The sequence below is a fragment of the Diceros bicornis genome, chromosome 11 (assembly GCF_020826845.1).
Source record: "Diceros bicornis minor isolate mBicDic1 chromosome 11, mDicBic1.mat.cur, whole genome shotgun sequence".
In the NCBI taxonomy this organism is placed as follows: domain Eukaryota; kingdom Metazoa; phylum Chordata; class Mammalia; order Perissodactyla; family Rhinocerotidae; genus Diceros; species Diceros bicornis.
This window is the reverse complement of record NC_080750.1, coordinates 40,676,747-40,704,627: the sequence shown is the minus strand read 5'-3', so window position 1 is coordinate 40,704,627 and position 27,881 is coordinate 40,676,747. Positions and strand designations below refer to the sequence as shown.

The 27,881-nt window shown below is 35.9% G+C and overlaps 1 protein-coding gene across 5 annotated transcripts in view; it reads left to right on the top strand.

Annotated features, from left to right (window-relative positions):
* Positions 1-27,881, top strand: part of FBXW7 (F-box and WD repeat domain containing 7) — a 232,263-nt gene that overhangs the window by 124,497 nt on the left and 79,885 nt on the right. For 3 of the 5 annotated variants that reach the window (XM_058550193.1, XM_058550199.1, XM_058550198.1), the window contains exons 3-4: positions 15,633-15,682; positions 16,295-16,876. In XM_058550193.1, coding sequence (XP_058406176.1) covers positions 16,364-16,876 — 513 coding nt within the window. In that variant the 5' untranslated portion in view covers positions 15,633-15,682; positions 16,295-16,363. The remainder of the gene's footprint in view (positions 1-15,632; positions 15,683-16,294; positions 16,877-27,881) is intronic. The other 2 variants (XM_058550195.1, XM_058550194.1) reach the window with 1 other exon arrangement.

The window sequence follows — 27,881 nt, the reverse complement described above, 5'->3', positions numbered from 1 at the left end:
AAAAAGAAAGAATGGGGCTGGCCTGGTGGTGTAGTGCTTGGGTTCTCGAGCTTTGCTTCAGTGGCCCAGGGTTTGCAAGTTTGGATCCTGGGCATGGACCTACACACCGCTTATCAAGCCATGCTGTGGCAGGCATCCCATGTATAAAAATAGAGGAAGATGGGTACAGATGTTAGCTCAGGGCTAATCTTCCTCACCAAAAAAAAAAAAGAAAGAAGAAAAGAATAGTTTTAAGTGGATTATAAATATTTCTTGGTATTAATGTTTCAGATGTTTTGTGTTTTTGGATTTTCTTGGTGGTGGTGATGGTTTTTTGCTTTTTTGCTTTTTCAGTCACTGTAGTATTGACAGATAATTACATTGGTGGGCAGTGATGGAGCCAGGCTAGAATGAAGTTTATTTTACCTGGTTTCTATTATAATGATATAACTTTTAGAAATTTTTCACATCCATATGTCTTACAAAGGTCTAACTAGTGTAGATGTTTTTCTCACAATTCTTAAACAATATATGGCCACTACACTTAATTTTTTTGGATGCAGGGCTTATGTCTTGGTCAGCATTGTATCCCCAGTGCCTGGTACATGTTAGAGTTTATATGTTTCTCTTTTTCAATTCAAATACACATTTTTCTGAAATGACACTGTGTGCAGTGCAGTCAGGCAGTCTCTTCCCCCAATATGTCCATTCACCCTTCCTGCCAAGAATTTGAAGAGGAAGAGGAGAGTTTATCTGGGAATAGTGATTCTCTGGCATATTCACCAAAATGAGCAAACTGTTTTGCCTCAGAGAACAAGCAAAGAAATCCAGGCAGGAGTTACCTGAGTTCTAATTGCACACATACAGACTAAAACCTCCCAGGAACTCAGGCAAGGGAGCAAAGCAGTAGCAAATTAGAATAGGATTACTCAGTTTAAAAAGCAAACAAGAAGCCTATTTCCCCCCTTGTGGTCTACAATGTTGCCATGCTAAAATTATGCCTATTAAGATGGGAATCCTGTTAAAAAAACAGACTCACTAGTTTTCTACAGAAAATAAATTTTCTATATTCCAGTGGTGTGCTTTTGCTGAAGTTTAGAACCTTCTTGTAGAATGATAGGGAGGCAGAGTAAAGGCCAGAGCTAAAAGGATTTGAGTCAGTACTTGCTCATTGTGATGGTATTGAGGCTTTCCTTAGAAGAGGCTGAGTTATTTCTGAAATTTAGCAGATTCTGGTTTTCTTTGGTCCTGTGGTCATCACCTCTTTAGGGTAGTGTCTTCAGATGTTGTTCCTTCTAGTACAGTTGCTTATGCGTCTCTATCATATTGTTTGTTCAGAATTCTCTCTACCTGCTACAGAATGTTTCACAGTGAGCCATGTGCTGACTCCTCAATACTAGGAGTTGTGGACTCTGGGAAAACTGCCACCTTGCCGGCCTAAGTGGAAAAATCAGCATACTGGGCTTTTATCCTGGCTCTCTGCTGTGATCATATCTGGTATTAGTGTAGGGAAGACCCAATTATTGGACCCAGAGCAAAGAAGACCAAAGCCTTCTTCAGTGTGTAACAGGCTCACAATGGGAGAGTCAAAGAAGGCAGAGACGTTTTTGCATTGTCTTAAATTAATATATACATTTTTAATTGAGGTGCTTTTTATGTAAAGTGAAATGCACAGATGAGTTTTGACAAATGTATATACCTATGTAACCAACACCGGAATCAAGATGTAGAATATTTCTATCACTCTCAGGATTTCCCTCATACTCCATTCCATTCAGTCCACACTCAGGCAACTACTGTTCTGATTACTATCACCGTAGATTAGTTTTGTATATTCTTAAACATCATATAAATAGAATCACATAGTGTTGCTTTTTCGCGTCTGTCTTCTTTCATTCAACATGCTGTTTTTGATATTCGTGTTGTTGTATGTATCAGAAGTACATTCTTTTTTTATTTCTGTGTACTATTCCATTTTATGAATATATCTATTTATTTATCCATTCTCCTTTTGATGAATATTTGAGTTATTTTTAGTTTTGGTTGTTTTGAATAAACCTGCTATAAGCATTCTTTTACCAACCTTTTTGTGGACATTTCTCTTGGGTAAGTACCTAGGAGTGTATGTGCTCGCTCGCAGGGTAAGTGTGTGTTTTTGTAAGAAACTGCCAAATGGTTTTCTACAGTGGTGGTACCATTTTACAGTCCCACTGACCATGTATGAGAGTTTCAGTTGTTTCCTATTTTCACCAACCTTTGGTGTTGTTTGGTCCCTTTTAATTTTAGCAGTTCTTGTGGATGGAAAGTTGTATTATGATTTTAATTTGCATTTACTTGATGGCTAACATTGTTGAGCACCTTTTCTGTGTGTTTATCAACTCTTTAATATCTTCTTTAGTCAACTGTCTTTCACCCATTTCTTCACTCAGTATTAGAATGATGAATGACTGAATTAGTACATGAATGACTTCTGTGATTGTTGACCTTTCTCACACCGATTTCAGCTTTCATATGCAAACCTGACACCCCTCGAGCTCCAAGCCAGGATGACAGCACTGCTCTGCCTGAAAGACCTGTAGGAGGGATCTGTTTGCTCACTCATAGGGTTTCTTTTCAAAAGTAGACTTCAGTCTTGAACTACCACAAAGAAATAGAAATATCTGGTAACAATTTAAGATGGACACTTAGGTTTTCATATTTTGAGAATCTGTATTCATCATGCTTTTTAGTTTACAGTCTACAAGAAAAGTTATTGAATATATTCTGGGAAATGGAAAAATTACCCCATGAATTTTGTATGTATTTGTTGGTTAATACTTTTAGAAATTATAGGAAGTAATAGAATATATGGACAGTAATAGAGTTATATGGAAGTTGAGTGTCACTTCCTGAAAGTGGAAAAAGCCTATTTATTGTCTATATATATGCATTGTTGTATCCCTGCATTTTAAAGCTCAGCATTATAACATACTTGATATGTGATGTCAGTTAACATCAAAAAGAGGAAAAAAGCAAAAGTAGTTCCTATTTTCTTCATGGAATTGGAAGATGAGACATTTGAAATAGCAAACATGTCCACTTTTCCAGCCTTCTACTTCCTATAATATATATAAAATAAAGATAATTCGCAATATGTTAATCAAATCAGTCCTCTGTGCTCAAGCTTGCCCCTTTGTCAACCTGATAGTTACTGCATTTCTTTCTCTTACTATGTTTCCCAACTTTTCCCTAAATGTCTCACCAGTATTTTCTTCCCTTTTTATAAGTGGATGGGGGAGGTCCTTGTATTCAAGACCTGTGCTTGCCATTTTCAGCAAGTTCTGTGACATAGAAGAATAGATGAGTGAGGGAAGGTGACTTACATTGTCAGATAGGGTTGGCAAAGGGCGGGCAAAGAAATATGTCAACGAGAAGGAAACATCCTCTGCAAAGATACAGACATAGGAGAACAAAAAGCATATTGGGAGAATACAAGTAGATCAATATTGTTGGGTAATGTACAGTTTAAGACAAACCAGTGTGTATTGAAGATGGATAGAGGCGAGACCAGATTAGGAACATCTTGTGTGCTGTGTTTAGGAGTTTCAATTTTTATCCTATAGTAGTTTTCAGAAGTTCTGCAGATTTACTCAGGGTTGCTAGTTCACTCTGTGTACAATGTTCTCTTCTCCCCTCCTACCTTCCCCCCTCACAAGCTCCCTCTTTATCTGTTTAATATTTTTTCTTCATTTGAGCGAAGGATTCAGCATGTAAAAAGTTTGGAAACTGTCGCTTGGGTATTGACATTCCATGTTCTGGCGGGAGTGTAGAGAGTAGGTGGGAGGGATGGGAGACAAAAGAGAGAGAGATTACTAGGGATGCTGTTCAAATAGTTTGGGCAAGAGACTGATGGTATCTGCTTATTAAATAGTACTTAGAGAAGTGGGATTGATTGTAGAGCTACTTAAGAGGTAGACTTAGGAGGACTTTCTGATGATATGAGTGGGTGACAAAAGTGTGGGGACAAGGCAAAGGTGGTTTGTAACAGATGATGGGAACCAGAATGATGTGCAGATTTCTCCCCCTCCCTTTTTTTTTTTAACTTTCAGAAAAGTTCCAGGTATAGTACTAAGAACTTATTTTGCCCCAGAACCATTTGATGTTGCCAATGTGATGCACCATCACCCTCAAACAATTGATTATGCATTTCTTATAAACAAGGACATTCTCCTGCATAATCACAATATAACCACTAAAATGAGGACATGGGCATTGACATGTTAGATTGTCTGTTCCTCAGACCCTATTGGAGTTTCACCAGTTGTTCAAATATCTTGTATAACAGAAAGATTCCATTCAAAATCGTGGGTTGCGTTAGTTATCATGTGTCTGGAACAGTTCTTTGATCTTTACTTTCATTCCTTTAACACTTTTGAAGATTACAGGCCAGTCATTTTGAACAAAGACCCTTAATTTGGATTTGTCTAGTTTCCTCATTAGTGGATTCAGGTTATGCATCGTTGGCAGGAATATCACAGAAGTGATGCTGTTACTCATTGCTTCCTATTAGGGAACATAATTTCAATTTGTCCCATTACTGATGTTCACTTTCAGCCTTTCTCAATCTTTTTATGCTGGAGGAACATTTAAAATAATTTTCTGATCTTGGGAACCCCTAAATAAAAATTATTATATCTACAGCTTGTGGTACATTAGCTCAATCAGTAAGTTAGATATAAAATTCATTGATAATTTTCAGTGCCCTTTTGAGTAGAGAAGCTCTTTTTCTATGGATCTGTTTATATTGGCAAATTCATTAGCTTCTTCTTTTTGTGTGGTTTCCCCTTCCCACAAAGGATATCAGCTCTAATACAAGTTAGTAAAGCAGATAGAGGAAACTCCAGTTTTTTTCTTTTTTTAACTTTACTACTTTTTTTTTTTTTAAGATTATTTATTTATTTTCCCCCCAAAGCCCCAGTAGATAGTTGTATGTCATAGTTGCACATCCTTCTAGTTGCTGTATGTGGGACGCGGCCTCAGCACGGCTGGAGAAGCGGTGCGTCGGTGTGCGCCTGGGATCTGAACCCGGGCCGCCAGCAGCGGAGCGCGTGCACTTAACCGCTAAGCCACGGGACCGGCCCACTGGTTTTTTTTTTTTTTTTTACCTTAACCAAATAGACCTTAACCACAAATTTCTACTATATGATCTCCAAATGAGATATGGTATTTGCAAGAGTAGTTTCCTCCCATATTTAAAACTAAAAATGGCATTTTAGCCAACTTGTCTTAGGGGAAAATACAAACCCCTGGTAATTAAGCTTAGCTTACTTTCTTTGAAATTAATCTCTTTTATCTTTTCATAAGTTTTGCAAACTCATAAGAAATGTAATAAATTTCATGTAACAAGCTTAAGCCAAAATGGAACTTAATTTTTCTTAATGTAGGCTCAGCAGATTTAATTTAAATAAAGGTTGTAAATTGATTTTAGTTAATGTTATTTACAACATGAAAATTTATTGACAGTGTTGAATAGTAAAGCTACTAAAACCCTAAGCCAAAGCAATATGAGTAAAAATATTGCCTAGACACAATTTTATACAAGACTTTGAAAAAACATTTCCTTACTCAGTGATACGATCAGGCTGAAATGTAGGCCTAGCAATTAGAAAATTATTTCTTTTATGGGATCATATATGCATAAATTGTTATTTTTGAGTCTTAAAAATAAGAATTATATTTATCCCTTTACTGCGAATTTACCTCTTTAGCGTAAAAATTATGTTTGCCTTGTGTGCTTGGTTTTTGCTTCACAAATATCTATTCAGGGTCAAACATGGGATAAGCGAACACATACAAATTTCCTTTTCAACTGAAATGAGACCATTTCTTAGCTTATTCTTGATTTTCATTAAATAAGAAAAACATTGTTCAGATGTGTCAGAAGTTGAAAACTGCAGCATAATGTTCATTGTTTTCCTGTAAATAGTAGAGTATTCTTTTCTTCACAGAAATCCAGAATTTGGGACAGATCAGTAAAACTCATCTTGAATGTATAAGACTGCAGCTCTTCCTTTTTTCTCAAGTCAAATTCTTGTAATCAGAAGATTCAGAAAAAGAGTTCTTGCTCAGTGATACACTTGTGTTGAAAGGGAAGGAAAATTAGTTCAGTTTTTTTCTGCAGCTTCTCCAGGTGGTTTCCAATAAGACTTGAGACTTAATGATAACCCTTCTTCGCTCAAGCCCAAGCAGCAGTAGAAACATTTCAAGACTTCTTTTTGGAATGTAATGTTTTCCAAAAATGCATTATCCCTTTAAATCCAATAATCTTGTCCTTTGAAGTCAAAAACATTTTCTTCATACCTTACAGAGACTGAAGAGTAAGTGCTGTGTTGGCTAGTTTCTGCAGCCATTCCTCATCTTCAGAGGATTCAACAAAATCTAGCCTCTGTTGTCTTAAAAGGAGTCCTTTCAGCTCAAGTACCCTGTTGAGAACTTTTTCTCTGCTAAGCCACTGGGTTTCTTTATGTAGTAGGAGATATTCTTTAAACATTCTGGAGTAAAATGACCTTTGTTTAATGAAGTTAACCATTTTCTAGTGTCTTCCAGAACTTTTTTATTTCATCTCAGGAGTTTTAGACACCTGTACATGGATGCCTTCTGTGTCAATTCAGGTCCCCAGAGAAACAGATGTCAAGACAAGATTTGATGTGCAGGGAGTTGGCTATTGGAGCATTCCTACCACGCTCGGTCATTTGCTGGGAGAGGTCTAGAGGAAGCATGGCCAGGTGTGAATGTTGCAGTGAATTCCAAGGTAGCTGGGGGCTGTCAAGCAGCTCTGCTCTTCATAGGAGGTTCTGTTGAAATATTGGAGCAGGGCGCCACTATAACCACCACACTCTCCTTATCCCATTTGGGCTTTGACACTATCCTGCTGTGTGGACACTTTCTTTACTCTGCTCATGTTTGATGCCACTACCTAAATGTGTGTTCTCATTCTGCTCTGCCTTTGACATGCTGGGCTTCTCCACGGTATGGATCATTCCTTACCCTTCTCATAGTCAGGCTTTAACACCCACGCTTGTCTGCCTCTCTTTCCTCCCACCATCTCCCACATACAGGGAGACCCTCCTCACTCTGCTTAGACTGACCCTCCTCTGCTGGACTGCCACCTTGCCTCCCACACATATACCTAACTTGCTTGGCTCCATCTAATAGCTTTAAGACTAAATTGTTGAGGGAGGAGATAGTAGGAGGAACAGGAAGAGCCATTCAGGCTTCTTAAATCTGCAGCTGGCTAGAATATGATTCCATTCACTGAGACAGAGTAAATAGTAGGAGGATCTGAGAACAAATTTGGGCCTCAAAAGTTTGGGGATGTGTGTGTGTAAACAGGAATTTGGTGGGGGTTTTTTTGTTTTTTTGTGTTTTTTTGAGGAAGATTGGCCTTGCACTAACATCTGTTGCCAATCTTCCTCTTTTTCTTTTTTTCTCCCCAAAGCCCCAGTACATAGTTGTATATCATCGTTGTAGAGATGTAGCTCTTCTACGTGGGACGCCACCTCAGTATGGCTTGAGTAGGTCTGCGCCCAGGATCCGAACTGGCGAAACCCGGGCTGCTGAAGTGGAACGTGTGAACTTAACTGCTATGCCACCAGGCTGGCCCCAGGAGTTTGGGTTTTAAAATAATGAATTTGCGGTGGCTGTGGGACATCTTGGTAAAACTAATAGGCTCAGTAGAGGAGTTTGGTGGGAGGTAATAGAACTGGTTGTCATTAGCTTCTATGTGATAGTTAAAACCCTAGGTTTCAAAGAAACTGTGAGAGAAGGAAGGAACTGGCAATGGAGAATAACAACAGTGCTGCCTGAGGGATGATACCAAGAAAAGGATGATACCAAGGGAAACTAAGGGACAAGAGAGTTATAAAGAAGAGGGAGTGTTTGTTCAACAATGTAAAAAGCTACAAAAATGGTAAAAGATCCACTGGGATTTAGTAACCAGTTTAAAATTTAGTTGTAATGAATGGAATAAACCCAGATTGCAGATATAGTGAGTGGAGTTGAATGGGAACAAGGAATTAAATTTTTCCAAAACAAAAATAGACATTGTAAGTTAAATAACATAAAAAATAGAAGTGTTGTCATGTGGACTGAGAAATAGTGTTTTGCATCCTTCCTAGTAAGGATATATATGGTTAATGAGGCAGGTATATTTAAATTATTCAGTTCAAAACCATAAAACTTAATGAATACTTGCTGCTTGTATGGGTACTTGTATGATGCTCCTCATATTGTTCATTTTGTGTTGATTTTATCTACATTATGAAGGATCTGCTTAGCCAATTTTGTAGTCCGTGGAAGATTTTCACCTTAAGTTACATGTATGGTTTCCCAGTTAGCTGCAGTATAGGAGATGTGGAACTAGAATTACTCAACAAATTATGTGCTTTTGAAGTATTAATCTTTTTAGTCACATATTTTTTTATAGCCTGTGCTGAAAATAGCAAGTGTGATAAAGAGAAAAAAATGATTTTAATGACTAGAAGAGGTAATTTGTAAATAAATGTTAAGATATTAGATTTATACTCTAACAGTTTCAGAAGTACTACAAGTGAGTTGTTCAGTACAGACTACAACTTTACAAAATGTGTTTAAAATAATTGATATTGTGTTTGTGACCTGGCTTGAAGTTCTTCTTTGGTGAAGAAAGTATGCTCAGCGCATGACTGGCTTTAAAAAGATTTAATAATTATTTACTCAATAAACAAATATTTTGAGGACCGACTGAGGCAAGCATTTTTGTAGGTGCTGAAGATAACAGTGATGAAAGAGGAAAGTCTCTTTCCTTATGGAGCTTAAATTCTAGTGGGAGAGGCAGATAATACATGAATAAACACACAGATAGAATAGATAGGCACTTATTATATAGCAGGCACTATTCCAGTGCTTTTATACAGTGCTGTGGAGAAGAGTAAAGCAGAGCAAGGGGAAAAGGGAAGGTGATGTAAAGGAGTTATTATTTTAAATAGGATGATTAGAGAAAGTATCATTGATTAGGGGACATTTGAACAGAGTGCTGAAGGAAGTAATGAGAAGAACCATGCAGACATATGGGGGAGAGCTTTCAGACAGAGGGAATGGCCGGAGCAAGGGCTTTGAGATAGCAGCATATTTTCTTCTTGAAGAAAGAACAAGGACAGACAGAGTAGAGCAAAGTGAAAAAGAATAGTAGAATATGAGTCAGAGTAGTGGGATGTATATAGACTATATAGGGCTTAGCAGGCAATCATAAAAAAAATTGATTTTTATTCTGAATGAGATGGGAAGGGCTTGGTGGATTTTGAGTAAGAGTGATGGTAAGACTTACTTTTTCATGTATTCCAGATACTTACTGTTAATCAGTTTGACCACAGTCATTAATAAGTAAATTATTAATTTGGGGTATAGAGAGTTCATAATATGAAGTTGAAGTGTTAGTAAGTACTGTGATCAGAAGAGGACTCTTGGTGATTAGAGAGGCTCTTTTAGGATTCAGTGAAAATCCTAAACTGCTTGCAGAAGGTGATTCTGAGCTTTGCGTTATCCTTCCCAATAATGAGTACAATTTGGTTTATTTTCCTGCCATCTATGTCTTAAAGCTTCTTAATAACTTTGTAATGGGTCATTCCTGCTATGTAACTTGTGAAAATGTTAATATTGTACAATCATTTGGAGGCTTTGACAATTTGCTGAAGTCACTCCTTGCTTTATTAATGTAACCAGTACTCCTCAGTGTCTACTATGATTTCAAGGTCAGTCTTGACCTTGGTGTCTTCTTTTGAGGCTTGCAACTCTAGTTCACTCTGAGACAGGCTTTTAGAGCTCAATTTGTTTACCGTGTGTACTATGCCCACTTTAATTCCTTTAAGCAGTCTAAAATAAGCAGGTCATATGGTTCTGAATAATCAAAAGTCTTTTGAAAAGCATGTTTTATGAAAAATAAATTGATTTGAAGTGCCACTAAATCAACAAGGTATAGTGACTAAAAGTTACCCTGGATTTTCTAGGACTTGAGGAAAGTCATGGAATAGTTGTCTTTTATCTCACTAGCCTCATTTTTGAATTTTTTTGAAAAGCAAAGTTATTATTAACACTTCTCCTTGATCCTGGGAGTTCGCTATAGGCATCTCTCCCTTTAGGTACCCTTAGGTTTGGACCTTTCTGGACTTCACACTATAGTGAAAGATGCCGCCAGAAGAACCCTGTTCTCCCAATTTAAAAACAGGAAAAGTGATGCCCCTCCCCCCTTTTCTTTCTCCAGCAATTACTTTATACAAAGTTCAACTTTATTTTTTATGGGCTATCGGAACTTTTGATTTATTTGAAAAATTTAATGATGAATATCTATATTGGAGCTTTTACTTTCTTTGATCATTTATCATTTGTTAAATTACTGGAACCATAATAATAGGTAATGCTGTGGCTTCTTCATTGACATCTCAAAATACTATGTGAATCTCGCATTCCAAGCAGTGCTCTGTCTAAAAGATTTAGATAAAGTACATACAGTCTATCCTCATTATTTGCAGATCCTGTATCTGCAAATTCACCTACTAACTAAAACTTATTTGTAACCCCAAAAATCAGTACTCGTGCTTTCACAGTCATTTATGGACACGTGCATGCACAGAGTGGCAAAAAATTTGAGTCACCTGATACGTACAGTTCCTATCTGAGGTCGGACAAGATGACACTCTGCTTTCTTGTTTCAGCTCTCATACTGTAAACAAATGTCCTTGTCATGGTTTATTTAGTGAAACATTTTTCACTAAAAACTTTGTTGATTTTGCTGTTTAAAATGGCCCCCAAGCATAGTGCTGAGATGCTCTCTAGTTGTGATAAGCCTTATGGAGAACATACATGTGCTAGATAAACTTTATTCAAGTATGAGTTTATAGTGCTGGTGACCATGAGTTCAATGTTAATGAATCAGCAATATATATTAAATAACACATCTTTAAATAGAAATACACATATAAAAAGATTATGTATTGATCACTTGGCAAAAATGTTGTGACCAGAGGCTTGCAGGAACTTAACCCTGTATTTCCCCTGGGAGCAATAGTTCAGTATTTGTGGCAACTTAATAGAACACAATTACTGTGAATAATGAGAATGGATTGTGTTTAATGAAGTTGTAGAGACTTTAGGTATCTGAAACATTTCATAATTCTCTTTCTCTGAAATCATTGTTTTAGATCTGTTTAAATACATGCATACAGAGTTGTAATGTAAAATCTAATTTTACTGTGGGTTCTGGTCGGGTTAAAAGTCATTGACTTGTAAAGAAACATTTCTAAACATTATCCTCTAGAAAATTAGTATGTGCCTGAAGCATACTGAGTGCTCAGTAGGTAATTATTTTAGAGTAATAATCTTTGAGCATTGTACTGATTCTGGTTTTGGAAAAGAAGGCACTATCAATGTTAGAGAATGATATTCTTTTAGGATTTTATATTCTTTTAGGATTTTATCATACGTAGTTATGTAAACTGAGGCGTATGACAGAAAACTCAGTTGAGTGTCAATTTCTGGTCCCTGCTTTGCTTGAAGCTACAATCTTGAGAAAGTTACTTAATCCCTGTGTGTGCTTTGTCTGTGAAGTGAGGAACTTTTTCAATTTAAAATTTCTATGTTTTTCTTTTATCGGTATTATTCCTGACCTTGAATCATTTCCATTTTCATCATGCCCAGTCGTCAAGGAAATCATATGTCAAGATGTGTTAGCCCTCAGATTTTATTAACTGACTTCAAGTTCAGTCTCACTAGTTACTGATAAAAACATAAGTTGTGTATTTTATATAGCTTGACATTATATACTTCTACTGGTAAGAAGAAATAAAAGAGCATGTTCAAATTTTACATTGATTTGCCTATTTTTTTTTTTAGGATATAGGATTCTGTTTGTTGATGTTTGTGTGTCATATGCCTCAGTGTCCTAATCATACAAAAAATTTTCGCTAAAAAAGTTTAGCATTAGAATTGTGAAAGCAAAAATCTGCGTTCTTTTATTCATAGTTCATTTATTAACTTTTCCTGTATGGCGGTTTTAACTTTTCGATCAGGATATTTAATTTTCTTTTTTATGTGGGGCTTTATAAGCTATATTTAAAAATATTTTTCCTCTCCTTAAAAGTATTTAGTGGGGGCCAGTCCCATGGCCTAGTGGTTAAGTTTGGCATGCTCTGCTTTGGTTGCCTGGCTTTGATTCCCAGGCATGGACCTACACCAGTCATCCACAGCCATACTGTGGTGGCGACCCACATATAAAATAGAGGAAGATTGGCACAGATGTTAGCTCAGGGCGAATCTTGCTCAGCAAAAAAAAAAAAAAAAAAAATGTATTTAGTAGTTGATTCTGATTTCCTGTTAATTATTGGATAAATACTTATTATTTTAATTAGTTCATTAGCTTAAGAGATTATTGTTAGAAAACTAATTTCCTAAAAGTATTGTTTTTTGTTTAAATTTATAAATATTGAAGAAAATGAAATTTTTTCCCTTAGTTTCTATATGTTCATTCCCATTTTCCATTCTCAAAATGGATCAGAGAAATCCAATCCAATATATACACTACTTGGAAAAATTTTTATGTAAGTCTATCAATTAGATATTTTCAGCCTCTTCAGATATTCTGGAATTCCTGTAATCTGACTTTTAGCTCTGTCATTGTATATTTTATATTGGCTACACTTTAAATCTGATTCATCTACTTGGATTTACCATTTTTGACCAGGTCTGTCTATAAGAATTTGTATTATTTTGAAAGCTATTTCTATGCCACACTGTAAATATGAGAGTTGGTTAACTTTATTAGCTTAAATCAAGACACTTTCTTCTCTGTTCCCCGAAGATAACACTAAAGTTACACAATGATAGTGATTTGAATTGTTGTGATTCATAATTGGTAACAGAAATATTCAGTGATGACCAGTACTGGTACTATTTTAGAAATGCCGGTCATAAACTTTCTATTTGTTGGTAGGTTGGCTGCTTACCAACAGTCTCCTCCCTTCTTTACACATATTATTTGTGATTTGTTTTATAACCTTTGTTCTCTCATCTTTTCACTTTGTAAGTTGTTCTTAATATGTCATTTACCTGTTTCAGTCTTGTAAAAATATGCTTGTTGGGTTGCGCACACAAAGAGCAATTTGTTTGGGGCCTGCAACATCCCAGGCAAAGTTGTTGATTTCATGCTGTTCTATGCATAAACATCTAAGGGAAAAGTGTCCTTGTTAGCGTTAGGAGAGCTAGACTTTAGATACAGTTGCTAAAGCAAGATTTTGATTCTCTTTTTGAAGAAAACCTATGGATAGCAGATTTACCTTTATATATGTTAGGATACCATCTATATGTATTCATCTGTGTAGGTCAGTGTTTTTCCACATTATTTTTAACCTGTTTTCCTCTGATGTTTTCATAGTTTGTCTTTGAATATACTAGCCAGTGAGATTTTTATCTTAATATTTTGATTACCTTTGTTTTCCTTAGTCTTCTGAAAACAATGGATACATTTAACGTGCTTTTTCTAAGGAACCCTACCTTCTACCTCAAATAGAAATTTTGTCTTGTGCTTGACGGAGTTGTAAACGAGAACCACTTGACTTTTAAAAGCCACATTTAATATATATTACATTATGGTTTATTGATTGCATTTGATCATCAAAATCTCATGCACCAAGGAAAGTTCTCTTCCTCTCTCCCTAGAGGACTATTTCATACCTCTCTCCTCAAATTCCTAACACCTCCTCTCCCAAGATCACTCTCAACTTCCTACTTCCCAAGATCACCTTTCTTCCTACTTTACAAAGAAAAAGGAAAAAAGTTGAAGGAAGGAGTAGGGAACTTGCAAAGACTCCCACTACTATAAAAACCCACCTACTTTCAACTGTTTCCACATTGAGAAATATGGTAAAAAGAAATAACTTTAAAGTACCTATAATACCACTCTGCTTTTCATCTCTTACCATAAATGAAATATCTGTTTTCCTAACTAAAACTAGTTATTCCACTTTTGAATTCTTTCTCATCATCCCCTTTTAATTACTTAAGGACATCACTTTACCATTTCTTCTTTCTCGATTGTATTATCAACTTTTTGTTTTGTATTGGATCATTCCTGTCAGCGTACAGATATACTGCTAGTTCTCCAATCTTAAAGAATCAAAACTCTTTTGACCTCGTTTTCCCTACCAGTTACCACTCCCTTTGTTTTCTTCCCTTTTGCAGCAAACTCCTAACTTGTCCATACCCACCATCTCTATTCTCTTTTCCTAGTCTCTTAAATCTACTTTAGTCAAACCTGAACTAATAAAAACTCCTATTAGTAGTGACTTCCATGTGCTGAATCCAGTGGTCAGTTCTTTATCGTCATCCTACTTGATCTATCAGCAACAGTTGCCATTGTTTGCTTTCTCCTCCTGGATGTGCTTTCTTTGCTTGGCTTCAAGGATACCACTCATTCCTGGTTTTCCTTAGTTGTCTTTACTGGTTACTTCTCTTCTTTAAGAGTGTTGGAGTGCCTCAGGGCTCAGTCTTTGGAACTCATCTCTTTCTACACCTGTGCTTCTAGTGTAATTAGAATTACAGAATATTTTCACCCTATACTAGAGCTTATTTCTTACAAAGCGTAGATTATAGAAAAGAAAATGAAATATTGCTATTTTAAAACTATCTTTTGGACTTTCTTGACCCCATTTCAAAGCTTGCCGTGAGGACTGTGGACCTTTATTTATTTATTTTTGTGAGGAAGATCGTCCCTGAGCTAACATCCATGCTAATCCTCCTCTTTTTGCTGAGGAAGACGGCTCTGAGCTAACATCTATTGCCAATCCTCCTCGTTTTTTTTTCCCCCCCCAAAGCCCCAGTGGATAGTTGTATGTCATAGTTGCACATCCTTCTAGTTGCTGTATGTGGGACGCAGCCTCAGCATGGTCGGAGAAGCAGTGTGTCAGTGTGCGCCGGGATCCGACCCCGGGCTGCCAGTAGCGGAGCACGCGCACTTAACCGCTAAGCAACGGGGCCGGCCCCATAACGTAGTTACTTTTAGGGCGTGATAGGAAATGGGTACTGTATTTCTCATATCTTGTAAATCTTAAAAATATTTTTGAAAGGAATTTTATATGAACTTGTGTAATGTGTTGCCATTATTTTATGTAACTCTGAACACGTCCATATAGATATTTGCAAAGGATGAAATTTAAGAAGGAACATTATGAAGATTCTATATCAGATCAAATTTTAGAGCCTATATTAAAAAAACATAAAAGTAAACATATGATATATAAAATTTGAGAAAAAAGGTAAAAAATAAATTTAAAGCACATATAATACCACTGCCTAAATACAGTTTATATTTTGAAATATTGTCTTCTAGTCTTTATGCAGCTGTGATCATATAGTTTCCTGCATTTTGCCCTTAACGTAATATAATACAAACATCCATGTTTTCACAATTTTTTTTAACGAACATCATCTTTAGAGATTGCCGTATATATATATATCTCATCTCATGAATTCCTTTGTCTTGAACATTTGGATTTTGATTATTTTTTATTTACATTTATTTTTATTTTTTGCTTTTGTGGATAAAGCTGCAGTGAGCATCCTCTGCATAATTTTTTTTTCTGTTTTAGGATTATTTCCTTAGGATAGATTGCCAGAAGTGGAGTTACTGGGTCAGAGGGTATGAACTTATGAACTTTTTTCCTTTTAAAAAAAATTTTTTTGTTTATTTGCTGTTTATTTTATTTATGTTCATTGTGAACAATGAAAATCATAATGACTTGGTACATGTCCGAAAACTGTGTCTAAAGGCAAGATTCTCTGATCAGAGAAGTTTGGGAAATTCCTAAAGTAAAAAATCCTTGTTATCTTGGTTTACCTCAGCATTTCCTGAACTTAACTGAGCATTGAATAGTTTTTTTGTGATATACTTCTTAACATATTGTGGAAGTTCTACAAAGGGTATAGTTTATGAACTGATGTAAAATTTAAAATTGTTTTATTGGTTAAATTATGTTTTATTAATCAAAGCAACTAAAATTATAAAACTTAATTCTAAAATTATTTCTAAAAAGGAGATTAAAATAAAACTTTACTGTATGATTTTTGTGTATGTCTTTATAAAGTCTCATAACTTTTCTAATTTGAATTCCTAAAGAACATCTTAATGCCTCAGTGGCATCAAATACCTTCTACAATCTTTAATGAAATTTGGAATATAGACATAGAACATAAAAGTAGAAGATAATGCAGATTGTAAAAACCTTTCTGTCCCCCTCATTTTTCCCTACAGAATGTGAAAAACTTTGCATCTTCTGATAGTTTAGCCAAGGTTCAAGAAGTAGCAAGCTGGCTTTTGGAAATGAATCAGGAACTGCTCTCTGTGGGCAGCAAAAGACGACGAACTGGAGGCTCTCTGAGAGGTAACCCTTCCTCAAGCCAGGCAGATGAGGAACAGATGAATCGTGTGGTAGAGGAGGAACAGCAGCAGCAGCAGCACCAGCTAAGACAACAAGAGGAGGAGGAGCACACTGCAAGGAACGGTGAAGTCATTGGAGTAGAACCTAGACCTGGAAACCAAAATGATTCCCAGCAAGGACAATTGGAAGAAAACAATAATCGATTTATTTCGGTAGATGAGGACTCCTCGGGAAACCAAGAAGAACAAGAGGAAGAGGAAGAACATGCTGGTGAACAAGATGAGGAGGATGAAGAGGAAGAGGAAATGGACCAGGAGAGTGATGATTTTGATCAGTCTGATGACAGTAGCAGGGAAGATGAACATACACATAGTAACAGTGTCACAAACTCGAGTAGTATCGTGGACCTGCCTATTCACCAACTCTCCTCCCCATTCTATACAAAGACAACAAAAGTGAGTATATTAAGTCTGCTGTTCCACCTGAGAAATTTTACATATCCATATTAATTTATAATGCAACTTTCCTCATGGTCTTTGTATTACTGCAAAATTAATCTTCAGATGTATAATAATAAAAAAGTAATTTTTATTTTACAGGAGATATTAGAAAGTATTAGAAATAGAAATATTGATAATTGGACAATCTTATTACAAATGGAGGGAGGGTAAATTGATCCTATTACTATGAAAAATCATTAATATCAAATTTTATTATAAATTTTGTCCCAGGGACAGGGGTTAGTAGGTTGTGTGCAGTGGAGAAGGTTGGGATGAAATATGATTTATGTAAATCAAGTAGTGAAGAATCTTTCCTTATTTACCAAATGCAGCTGGTGGGGTGGACTGTATATTCACAGGTGTTATTCCAAGGCACAAGTTACTGGAAGTTACTTCAAATTAGTTTTCTTATAATGATTAAAATTTATCTTTTGTAAACAATCTTCTGTTCATTATGTAATTAAACAAGATAAAATTACACGCTGAATGTTAATATTTGGTTGTTGGAGAAATCTGAGTAGGTGTTTTTAAAAGTTAAAGTACTAGACACTGACGTATTTAAGATTATTAAAAATTTTTCCTACATTATAAATGAACAAGAATGCATGGTGCTATCTTCACTGCTTGCTTTCATCTAGTTATTTTATTAAAATTAAAACATTCAAGAACACCAGAAGAATTGGTTTTTCTTTCTGACTTCATTTTAGTGGAACACTCCATTTACTTCTCAAAGGGATTTGACTATTTGCTATAGGGTAACCAAACCATTTTGGTTGATATTTGACTGTGAGAGGTAGGAGATGATGTGAAGATGCACTTAGATTCTCAACTTTCTGTCAAGTTTCTGCCATGACTTCCCTTGCTTGCCGTTTTCCTTTCCTTTCCCATTCCTGGGAGACAGCTCTGTTGTGTCTGCCTTCTTATCTCATTTAGCTAGTGGTAGCCCATGGAGTTAGCCATAAACATGTTTTAAAAGGTGAACAGTTAGACATAGGAATCTTATCAACGCAGGGATTTGGTGATTAATCCCGTGCTGAGAAACAGTTCGATTGGATACAGTCCTTTAAGGCTATGCCAGAGATTAAGGACTGAAATATTGCAACCAGTCATACTGTCACTGCTTCCCAGTTGTTATCTTTGCTACTGGATAGGCAGGGAGGTGCTGAAACGTTAAAGTCTGTCTGAGATGGAAGAAGGAAGTGATTGGGCAGCTGCAGTAAGTTTGTAATTGCCAGTGCTTGTTCTTTGGGGTGGCATGTGGGCTTCTTTTCTCAAAACATTCCTGGATACTATATCACTTAAAATTGTGGTCATGACAAGGGGCGGGGATTGTGGAGAGAAAGAAGAAGTGTTATTTCTCTCACTACCCAATCTTTGTATTGTATTCTCTCTTCTCATCAAATTATAATCAAAATGAAATTGTATATTTTCTGGGCTTTGCTTCAAAATGATACCGGAGGGAAGAAAAGGAAGGAGGGTATAGATTGGCCGTGAGTTGCTAATTGTTGAAGCTGGGTTACAGGGACATGGGGGTTTATAGGTATTATTCTTTGTAGTTTTTAAGTATGTTTAAGGTTTTTCGTAATTAAAAAAACTTTTAAGTTGTAAGGAGTATGAACACACACACCCTCCACAAAATCATAACCAGAGTTGGAAATAGGAGTTTTTTTTACATAACTTGATCTTGTGGACTAGCTGCTAAGTCAAGTAAGTACTGACTTCTCCTCTATGTTGAATTTTATTTTTTCTGTATTTTGATGCTGTTGAAATTACAGGAAATTCAGTAAGACATTATGTGCTTTTCACTGGAGTCAGAATTTATTTTAATCAATATTTTAGACAATGTTACTATCTAATGGTCTACTTAAAGAAGAGAAAGTAAAAGGAATTTATACTCAGAATGAATGAGGTATGTAGCACAACTTCGGTGTTTTTTTCTTTCAGGCTTTTCCGCTCATAGGTCTTTATGTTTGCATGCTTTCTGGTTCTTTATTTATCATTGGAAAATTAGATAAAAATAAAGAATATCCATGTGGAGTAGACTTATGAGTTTAACGATTCTTTGGAAAGGAAGATTTTAATTTAAATAAAAGCTTACTTATTTTACAGACATTAAAATAAATAATGTCTGTAGTAGTTTATCGTCTTACTCCTATGTCTTATTTTTTAAATTTCACAGCGAATCCTTGATTTAGCCCATAAACAACATACAAACAAATTTAACTTCATCTCCTTTAGTCTAACGTGACCTAGAATGAAATATCTTAGACACTTGGTTTAATACTTGAATTATCTATATCATTTTTGCCTCAGCTTGTGAAACTTAAACTCTTTCTAAAACATGTTTATCCCCAATTCCCCTAGCCGGTCTGCGAGTTCAGATTTTATTTAGTTGATTTGATCTGAGAAGCAACTGGCTTCAGGTAGTGGTTTTCATCCATTTTACCATCCCTGTCTCAAGGTGTTGAAGCAGTGCTTTGAATCTCAGCTGATGGCTCTAACACCAACAGCTGCAGCCCTGCTTCGTTGGTAAGTCTCAGATCTTTTCTAGTGCAAGTTGCCCAGCGTATATACCCCATGTCTTGATCTCTCTCTCTCTCAAGGTTACTATATCAAAAAAGGGAGTTTGTATCTCTCCTCTTTTTTCTGAGAGTTCAGTTGGAGCAATGGGAGTCTAGTATTTAATTGCATTATCTTAAGAAAGAAGTTTAATCAAAACTAAGCCTTGCTGAACAATGCAAAGCTATCAATGAGTTCAACCACATTTTAAATTAAAAACAAGAAAGCCAGCTAGACAAAACGTATCTTTTTCCAAAAGGAGAAATCATCATATAATGTTCTCTAGGAAAACTTCCAGTACACAGGTTTGACAGGTGCTTTATCCTTCCTTTCCCTTCAAGATGAAAGTGTAAACACAACTTTTAGATATGTCTTGTATAGTTATATAGTTACCTCTTTAAAAACAAAGTATACTGAATTTAAGCCAGCTTTCTCTAATGTCTCTTGAGTCATGAATACAAATTATTGTACTGTACATACAAGGCCGCAGGAGTGGACTGAGGACTAACAACACAGGGATAGATGTGTATATGCGTTTATGTGTATATGTATACATGTGTATGCTAGTGTTATGCTTTTGATATATTGCTTATTTTGAGGTCATTTACCTTCATAAACATGGCAAGAATAATATAAAACTGTTTTCCAAGGCAGTGATGCCCTTCTACAAAGTAGATTTCAGTCTGAAATTGGCCTGTTTTCTTTTTTGTCCATTCCCGAAACTGTTCTTCAGGATCATTCCCAGAATACTTCATTTTTCAACGTTTTAAAAATGTCACCTATTACTGTGTTGCTTAAAAAGAAAATGTCAGTCACCCATGTGTATAAATCTTTTTAATATGGTAAATAGGGAAAAGCTCTCACTGTTTCAAATACTTCATTTTGGAGCAGCTTTAAATTCTTGATCATTATAAACATAAAGCGCTTCTAGAGACATTACCCTAGGCCACAGTTTCTTTCAAGCTGTTTTAAACTTTGACTTTGAGTGGAATAGAGGTATAATAATCATTTTTAAAATCCCATTTTTTAATGTTAATATAGGATTAGCCCTCTCTAGTTTTACCCAGCATACCTTTCAAATGTTATTTTTTGGCAGTTTCCTAAACACACTCTGTGGACAGCTAGACTTATTTATTTGTCATTCCTGAACATGCTGTATATGCAAATATGATATTAATGAGGAAAACTATTTTTGGTCCTTCTTTGCATTAGTTTTTTTCTTTGAGAACTATCAAAACTTTTAGGACAATCTTTTATTTTTCCCCCTCCTAGTCACCAAAGATTTGTTCTTAGGCGAGCATATGGCAATAATATACATTAGAAATTCTGGACTGTTCTAATGTTAAAAGTCAAAGGTTTTGGCAGTCAAGAATTGGTATTTATTAAGCCCATACTGTTTGCAAGTTCCTGTGACAGATAAGTAAGCTGAGGTTACAGAGAGGCCAAATGATTCACCCAAAAATCACACTGTAAGTGACGAGATTTTAATCCAGATCTGCCTCATTTCAAAAAACCCCTTTTCTTTCCATGTGCTATGCTGCCCTCTATGGTAGAATTTGGCAAACACTACTAAACAAGATTTTCTCAGCAGAACTCTAAGTCTGTTTAGGTTCCAGGCTGGAGTGTGATGGCTTTCTAAGACCATCACATTTGAAATCATCAGAGCTACCCTTTAGAAAATACAGAGAGCTCAATTAAGTGCTTTTGTTTGTTGGTATTTAACAAACATTATTGAAAGGATGAGAGCTTGAGGCTGAAATTGTAACAGGAAGAAACGACAATGAAGTTTGAGACTGGATAACAGATATCGTTCTGTCTCGAGTCCATCAAACGTGCTTCTTAACCAGGGGTTTTATGCTAGCTATTTCTGTAAATTTGACTAGTCTACCTGCAAATTCTAACGTCACCTTGCTTCCCCAGATAGGAATGCTCATCTCTTCAGTTTTAACTCCCTCTGTCAACAGCCTTATGATATTAAAAAAACTTGTTTTCTGAAGAGATGCCCACCCATACTAAAGACTCCTTTTAGATGTTTTATGCAGACTATCAACTCATTTTCTACTAAAATGAAAAGCAAATGAGATTACCATTAGGCCAGGTGTTGTATCCTCTTGTTCTTTTCATGAATAGAACCATGTTTGAGCACTAATTTCTGCTGCTTCCATGTCTGTCTTAGTACCTTCCATCTGTGCCCATGTAACTTCATTCATTACCTCAAATTAGTATATTTTTTTCCCATCTTGATTGTTAGATTTTTTTCCTGGTAACTAAGCCATTTTTAATCCTTTTTGCCTCAAATAAGAAATAAATATTTCTTAAGTGTATATATTATATATTATATGTATTCGAAGAAGCAGTATATTTAGTGTCTAGGGGCCTAAGACATTTTCTTGTCTCTAGCTTCTGAGCAATAGAGGGATTAGGCACAAGGATCACTAGCCAATTAGGGGATCACAATAACAATTTTGTTTCTAATCCACCATCTTCCAATCACTCCCTGAACCAGAGCTGCTGGGAAACTTTGTAGAACAATGTGGCTAACATCTGAAATCTAACAGGGCCCTAAATTCTCTTCTCTTGTAGGTATAGTTCTAGAGAGTGATGGCTGCTTCAGGAAGTGCCTAGCCTTGACTACTTGTAAGGCAAAGAAATTAAGTTCAAATTCTGTTAGGTATAGACATGTCCAGAGAGCAAAAAGTGCTATATAAGGTAGTCATCTTGAATAACATCCATTAGCAAACGTAGCCCAGTGAATAGCTATGCCTGCTACCTTTGTGAAGGAGGAAAAACTGGAAACATTCATTCAGTCCAGTTGAACCCAGTTTTAAATGTGGGGAGGAGAGTGGAAGTGGGGGAAAAGGGGAACACTGGAGGACATGAGTTTTCCCCCAGCATAATAGAGTGATAAGAGCTTTTTAGATTTGGGCTTGAATTCTGATTTTGCCACTTATTATATGACCATAAGTATGTAATCACTCATTATATGGCCATAGGTATGTATGTAATTGTATGACCATAAATATGTATAAATTTAGTTCCTTGAACCCATTGTTGCTTCTCTGCATTGTATAGTTCATTTGGTATTACCTTGTGACTTTTTTATGTAAGTTTGTCTTGAGTTGACATTTAATTCTTTTATTTATTTTTTTTTTAGAAATTTGATATATTTGTCTCTAGTGCTGATTCAGGTTGAGAGTTGCAGATTCACAAATTGTAATGTGGGCAATTCTCATTTCGCCTCTTAAGATGTACCCAGGCCAGACTCTAAGTTATAAATAGGCATGCCATTTAAGTTTAGTTTAAAACTCAGATATTCAATATAAAGATAGTTATGTTGGAGAATATTATAATACAATTAGCAGTACTAGTGTAAGACTGCCCTGAGGAAAAGTTAAAATCCCAATTTAGGAACTTTATTGCTAAGATGCAGAAATCAATTCAAGGCAACTCATACAACCATTAAAAATCATATTTTTAAAGAAAATTTAATAACAGAAAAATGCATACAAATATGTTTACTGAAAATGTAGGATTCAAAAATATGTATACAATATGATCCTAATTATGAAACAGACATACATTATATATATGCTTGGAAAAAGATCAGAAAGAAGTAAGCAAAATGTTAGGAATTATCTCTGAATGTGGTTGAAATACTTCTATTTTTTCTCATAAACTTTTCAGAATTTCCCCCGCTTGCTACAACAAGCATTTATTACTGTTGTTTATGAGGAAAAAAACTATATCTGCTAGAAACCAATTCTTATTCTACTTAGTCTTTTTTGATAACTTCCATAATATATAATGCTCTAATGGAAGATTGGATAAAAAGACATCCCTCACAAGGAAGGGCATTATATAATGATCTTTTCATGAAAATGCAGCTATTTAAATATAGTGGAAAAAGCAATGCCCTCTTTAAGAGTTCTTTGTATAACCAATTCTTCTCTAGGACTTAAGTGCCACCCTGGCAATTCTCTAAGATCAACTTACCACCACATTATTGGAAGAGTAATAGTTAGCATGTTGGTATCTTTCTTTGTTTTTAAGACATTTATTTCATATGTGGTTTCTTTAGAGAGTTACTTGAAGTAGCCTTGACAACGCTTTTGGTTCCCCATGAAATATGAATATCTTTCATTTTAAAGTCTTTCTTTGAGCAGTTTGATGGTGTGTCTTTTAAAACATAATTCGAAAGTGCTTTACCAGGAAGTCACCAGTGCTTTCTCCCCCTCCCCTATTCTTAATCTCCCATTTCTTCAGACGAATTAATATATTTAAACCACTTAGGTTTTCTATCCTAGTTTTAAGTCTCTTGAGATAGAATCCAAATTGGAGGAAACCTTTGAAATCACCAAGTCCAAACCTGTGCCCAGTGGCTTTATCAACAGACTTGGGCTTGAAAATGAAGTCATCACTAGGGAATACTACAGTGTGAAGTAACATTATATTTTTAGACAGTTCTTTATGTTGACATCTGGTATTCTTCTTTGGTCCTTGTTTTTCCGTCTAGAGCAGGGACAGCCTTTCTTATAGGAGAAGATTGCTGTCATATTCATCCATAATCTTTTCTCTAGACTGAATGTCTTCAATGTGATTTCTGAGATCATGAGTCTGGTTGCTCTTCTCTGGACAAATTGCTCTTGAAGTGCTGGGTCCTGTAGTCAACATGGTGCTGCTGAGGTACAGTAGAGCCCGACTATCACCTATTCTTATTCTGAACCTCGTCAGTGCAATGGAAAACAGCATTGATAACAGTGATAATAAACCGTTTATTGAACACTGTTTACTATGTGCTAGGACACTGTGCTGAATACTTTACATGTATCAACTCATTTAATCTTAATAGTTTTGTTATATAGGTTCTAAGTTTTATCCTCATATCGGAGATGAGAAACAAGTGGAGAGAGTTTAAGTAATTCATCAGTGGTCAGTCAGCTGGTAAGTAGTGGAGCGAGGATTTGAACCCAGATCTCATTCTGGGTCCAGGTTGCACTCTTGTTAAAAATTGAAAATTCAATGAAATACTATTAGTAATTTTGAGAGGAGGTGGGCTGTGGAATAACTCATAAAGCCACCACCTGGACATCTGTTTTCATGCCCTCCAAAGCACCCCAACTTAGTCTCTGCTCCCGTGGTATATTTATTATAACTCATATCACAATGTATTAAAATTGTTTTTCTGCCTCCCTCCTATTCAAGCCTTTTGTTTATCTTGCCTCATAGTATTTATCATGTATAAGGAACCCCAGTACCTAATAATTTGTCAGTAAATAATTAGTGAATAAATTTTTCCATATTACTTGCTAGTCCTTGACCACATGACTACATATTTTGGATAACCAGGGTCAGTGTATATACTATTTTGCGTTCTGGCTTCTTGCAACAACCATGTGCAGGTTTTTCTGTAGGCGTAAATTTTCAACTCCTTTGGGTAAACACCAGTGATTGCAATTGCTGGATTGTATGGTTTAAGAGTATGTTTAATTTTGTAAGAAACTGCCAAACTTTCTTCCAGAGTGGCAGTATCATTTTGCTTTACCACCAGCAATGGATGAGAGTTCCTGTTGCCAGCATTTGTTGTTGTCTGTGTTTTGGATTTTGGCCATTCTTATAGGTGTATAGTAGTATCTCATTGTTTTAATTTGAAACATGACATATGATGTTGAACATCTTTTCATGTGCTTACTTTCCATCTGTTTTTTTTTGATGAGGTGTTTGTTTAGATCTTGTGCCTGTTTTTAATTAGGTTGTTCATTTTCTTATTATTGAGTTTTAAGAATTCTTTGTGTATTTTGAATAACAGGCCTCTATCATATTGTCTACTACAGATATTTTCCTCCAGTCAGTGGCTTGTCTTCTCATTTTCTTGACATTGTCTTTCTCAGAGCAGTTTTAAATTTTAACGAAGTTCAGGTTATCAATTATTTCTTTCGTAGACTGTATCTTTGGTGTTGTATCTAAAAAGTCATCACTGTAACCAAGGTCATCTAGCTTTTCTTCTATGTTATCTTGTAGGAGTTTTATAGTTTTGCTTTTTACATTTAGGTCTATGATCCATTTTGAGTTAAATTTTGCATGTGCAGTTTTTCCAGCACCATTTATTGAATAGACTGTCTTTGCCACATTATATTGCTTTTGTTCCTTTGTCAAAGATCAGTTGATTATATTTATTTAGGTCTATTTCTGGACTCTCTATTTTGCACCCTCCCTGCCCCCCCGCTTATTTTTTTTGTATCCACATCTTTCCCCAGGGTGACCTATGGAAGTCATTGTTGGATAGCTTTTCTCTGTTGAATCATAACCCTGGCATATAGGTTGGGCAGGTAATATTAGGTGGAATTGTGTGCTGAAAAGAACAGGAGATAACAAAGCCTGTCTATCTGCTCTCTCATTTACTAGGCACAGTTTTTGGGCTCATCTCTTAACCTCTTTGAGCCTCAGTTTCTTCACCATTAAACAGGAATAGGATGGGGCCGGCCCGGTGGCGCAAGCAGTTAAGTGCGCGCGCTGCACTGCGGTGGCCCAGGGTTTGCTGGTTCGGATCCCGGGCGCGCACCGAAGCACTGCTTGGCAAGCCATACTGTGGTGGCCTCCCATGTAAAGTGGAGGAAGATGGGCACGGATGTTAGCCGAGGGCCAGTCTTCCTCAGCAAAAAAAGAGGAGGATTGGCAGATGTTAGCTCAGGGCTGATCTCCTCACACACACACAAAAAAAACAGGAATAGGATACCTGTCCTTATTGCAAAGGGTTGTATGGAGTTTAAATGAGGTGATGAATGTAGAAATGGTTTGCAAGTTTTAAAAAGCTGTGCAAACATATGATGTGATCATTTTTTAAAAAATTTTCATTGTGGTCACATTGGTTTATAACATTGTATAAATTTCAGGTGTACATCATCGTATTTCTAGTTCTGTGTAGACTACATTATATTTACCACCAGAAGTCTAGTTGCCGTCAGTCACCATACACATGTGCCCCTTTACCCCTTTCAGCCTTCCCCCTCCTCCTTCCCCTCTAGTAACCACCACTCTGTTCTCTGTATCTGTGTGTTTATTTTTTTTTTTTTTATCTTCTGATGTGATCATTTTTACTGCTCTCGTTCTCTCCATGTTAGGTGACATGATCCTAAGCAAGGCAGGGATTTATCCGGTGATGTCTTTTGTATATTTTTTCTTATTTATTTACTTATCAGGTTTCTTCTTCCGTGGTCAAGACATGCATCTTTGCCCTTGTGATCAGTGAGGGATTCCTTCCAACATGATAAGAGGTGAACCAAATAAGGATGAACTCATTATTACAAGTTTCAGGACCTACTTACTGTGAAGCAATGTTTGTGCATTATCAAGAAAACAAGTTTGGAAAGGAAAATGAGGACATTTTGTTTTTTTGATCTATTTGTCTATTTTTTCACCAATACCACACTGTCTTAATTACTGTTGCTTTATAATAAGTCTTGAAATTACATGGTTTCAGTCCTCTGACTTTGTTCTTCTCCTTCAATATTGAATTGGCTATTCTGGGTCTTTTGCCTCTCTGTATAAACTTTAGAATCAGCTTGTCAATATCCACAAAATAACTTACTGGGATTTTCGTTGGGATTGCATTGAATCTATAGATCAGGTTGGGAAGAACCGACATCTTGACAGTATTGAGTCTTCCTATCCAAGAATGTGGATTCTCTCTCCATTTAGTTCTTCTTTGATATCTTTCATCAGAGTTTTCCTCATATAGATCTTGTACATATTTCGTTAGATTTATACCTAAGTATTTCATTTTTGAGGTACTAATGTAAATGGTAATATGCTTTTAATTTCAGATTTCTCTTGTTCATTGCTGGTATAAAGAAAAGTGATTGGCTTTTGTATATTAACCTTGTATCCTACGTCTTTGCTCTATAATCACTTGTTAGTTCCAGAAGGGTTTTTTTTGATTCTTTCTAATTTTCTACATAGATGATCATGTCATATGTGAATAAAGGCAGTTTTATTTCTTCCTTCCTGATCTGCACACCCTTTGTTTCCTTTTTTTTGTCATACTGCATTAGCTAGAACTTACAGTACAATATTGAAAAGAATAGTGAGAGAGGACATCCTTGCCTTGTTCCTCATCTTAGTGGGACAGTTTCTCATCATTAAGTGTGATATTAGATGTAGGCTTTCTGTAGATGTTCTTTATCAAGTTGAGGAAGTTCCCCTCGATTCCTAGTTTGGTGAGAGCCTATCTTTTATTCTTTTAAACATATTTAAACGTAATTGCTATACATATAACATATATAAAATTAAAAAACCATCTTATTTCCTTCAGCTTGTTTCTAATCTACTCTACCTCAGCAACAGGGGTTTATTTGGTATTTCTGAGCATAGAGGAATTCAGGCCACTCTGATACCTTTGCTTAAG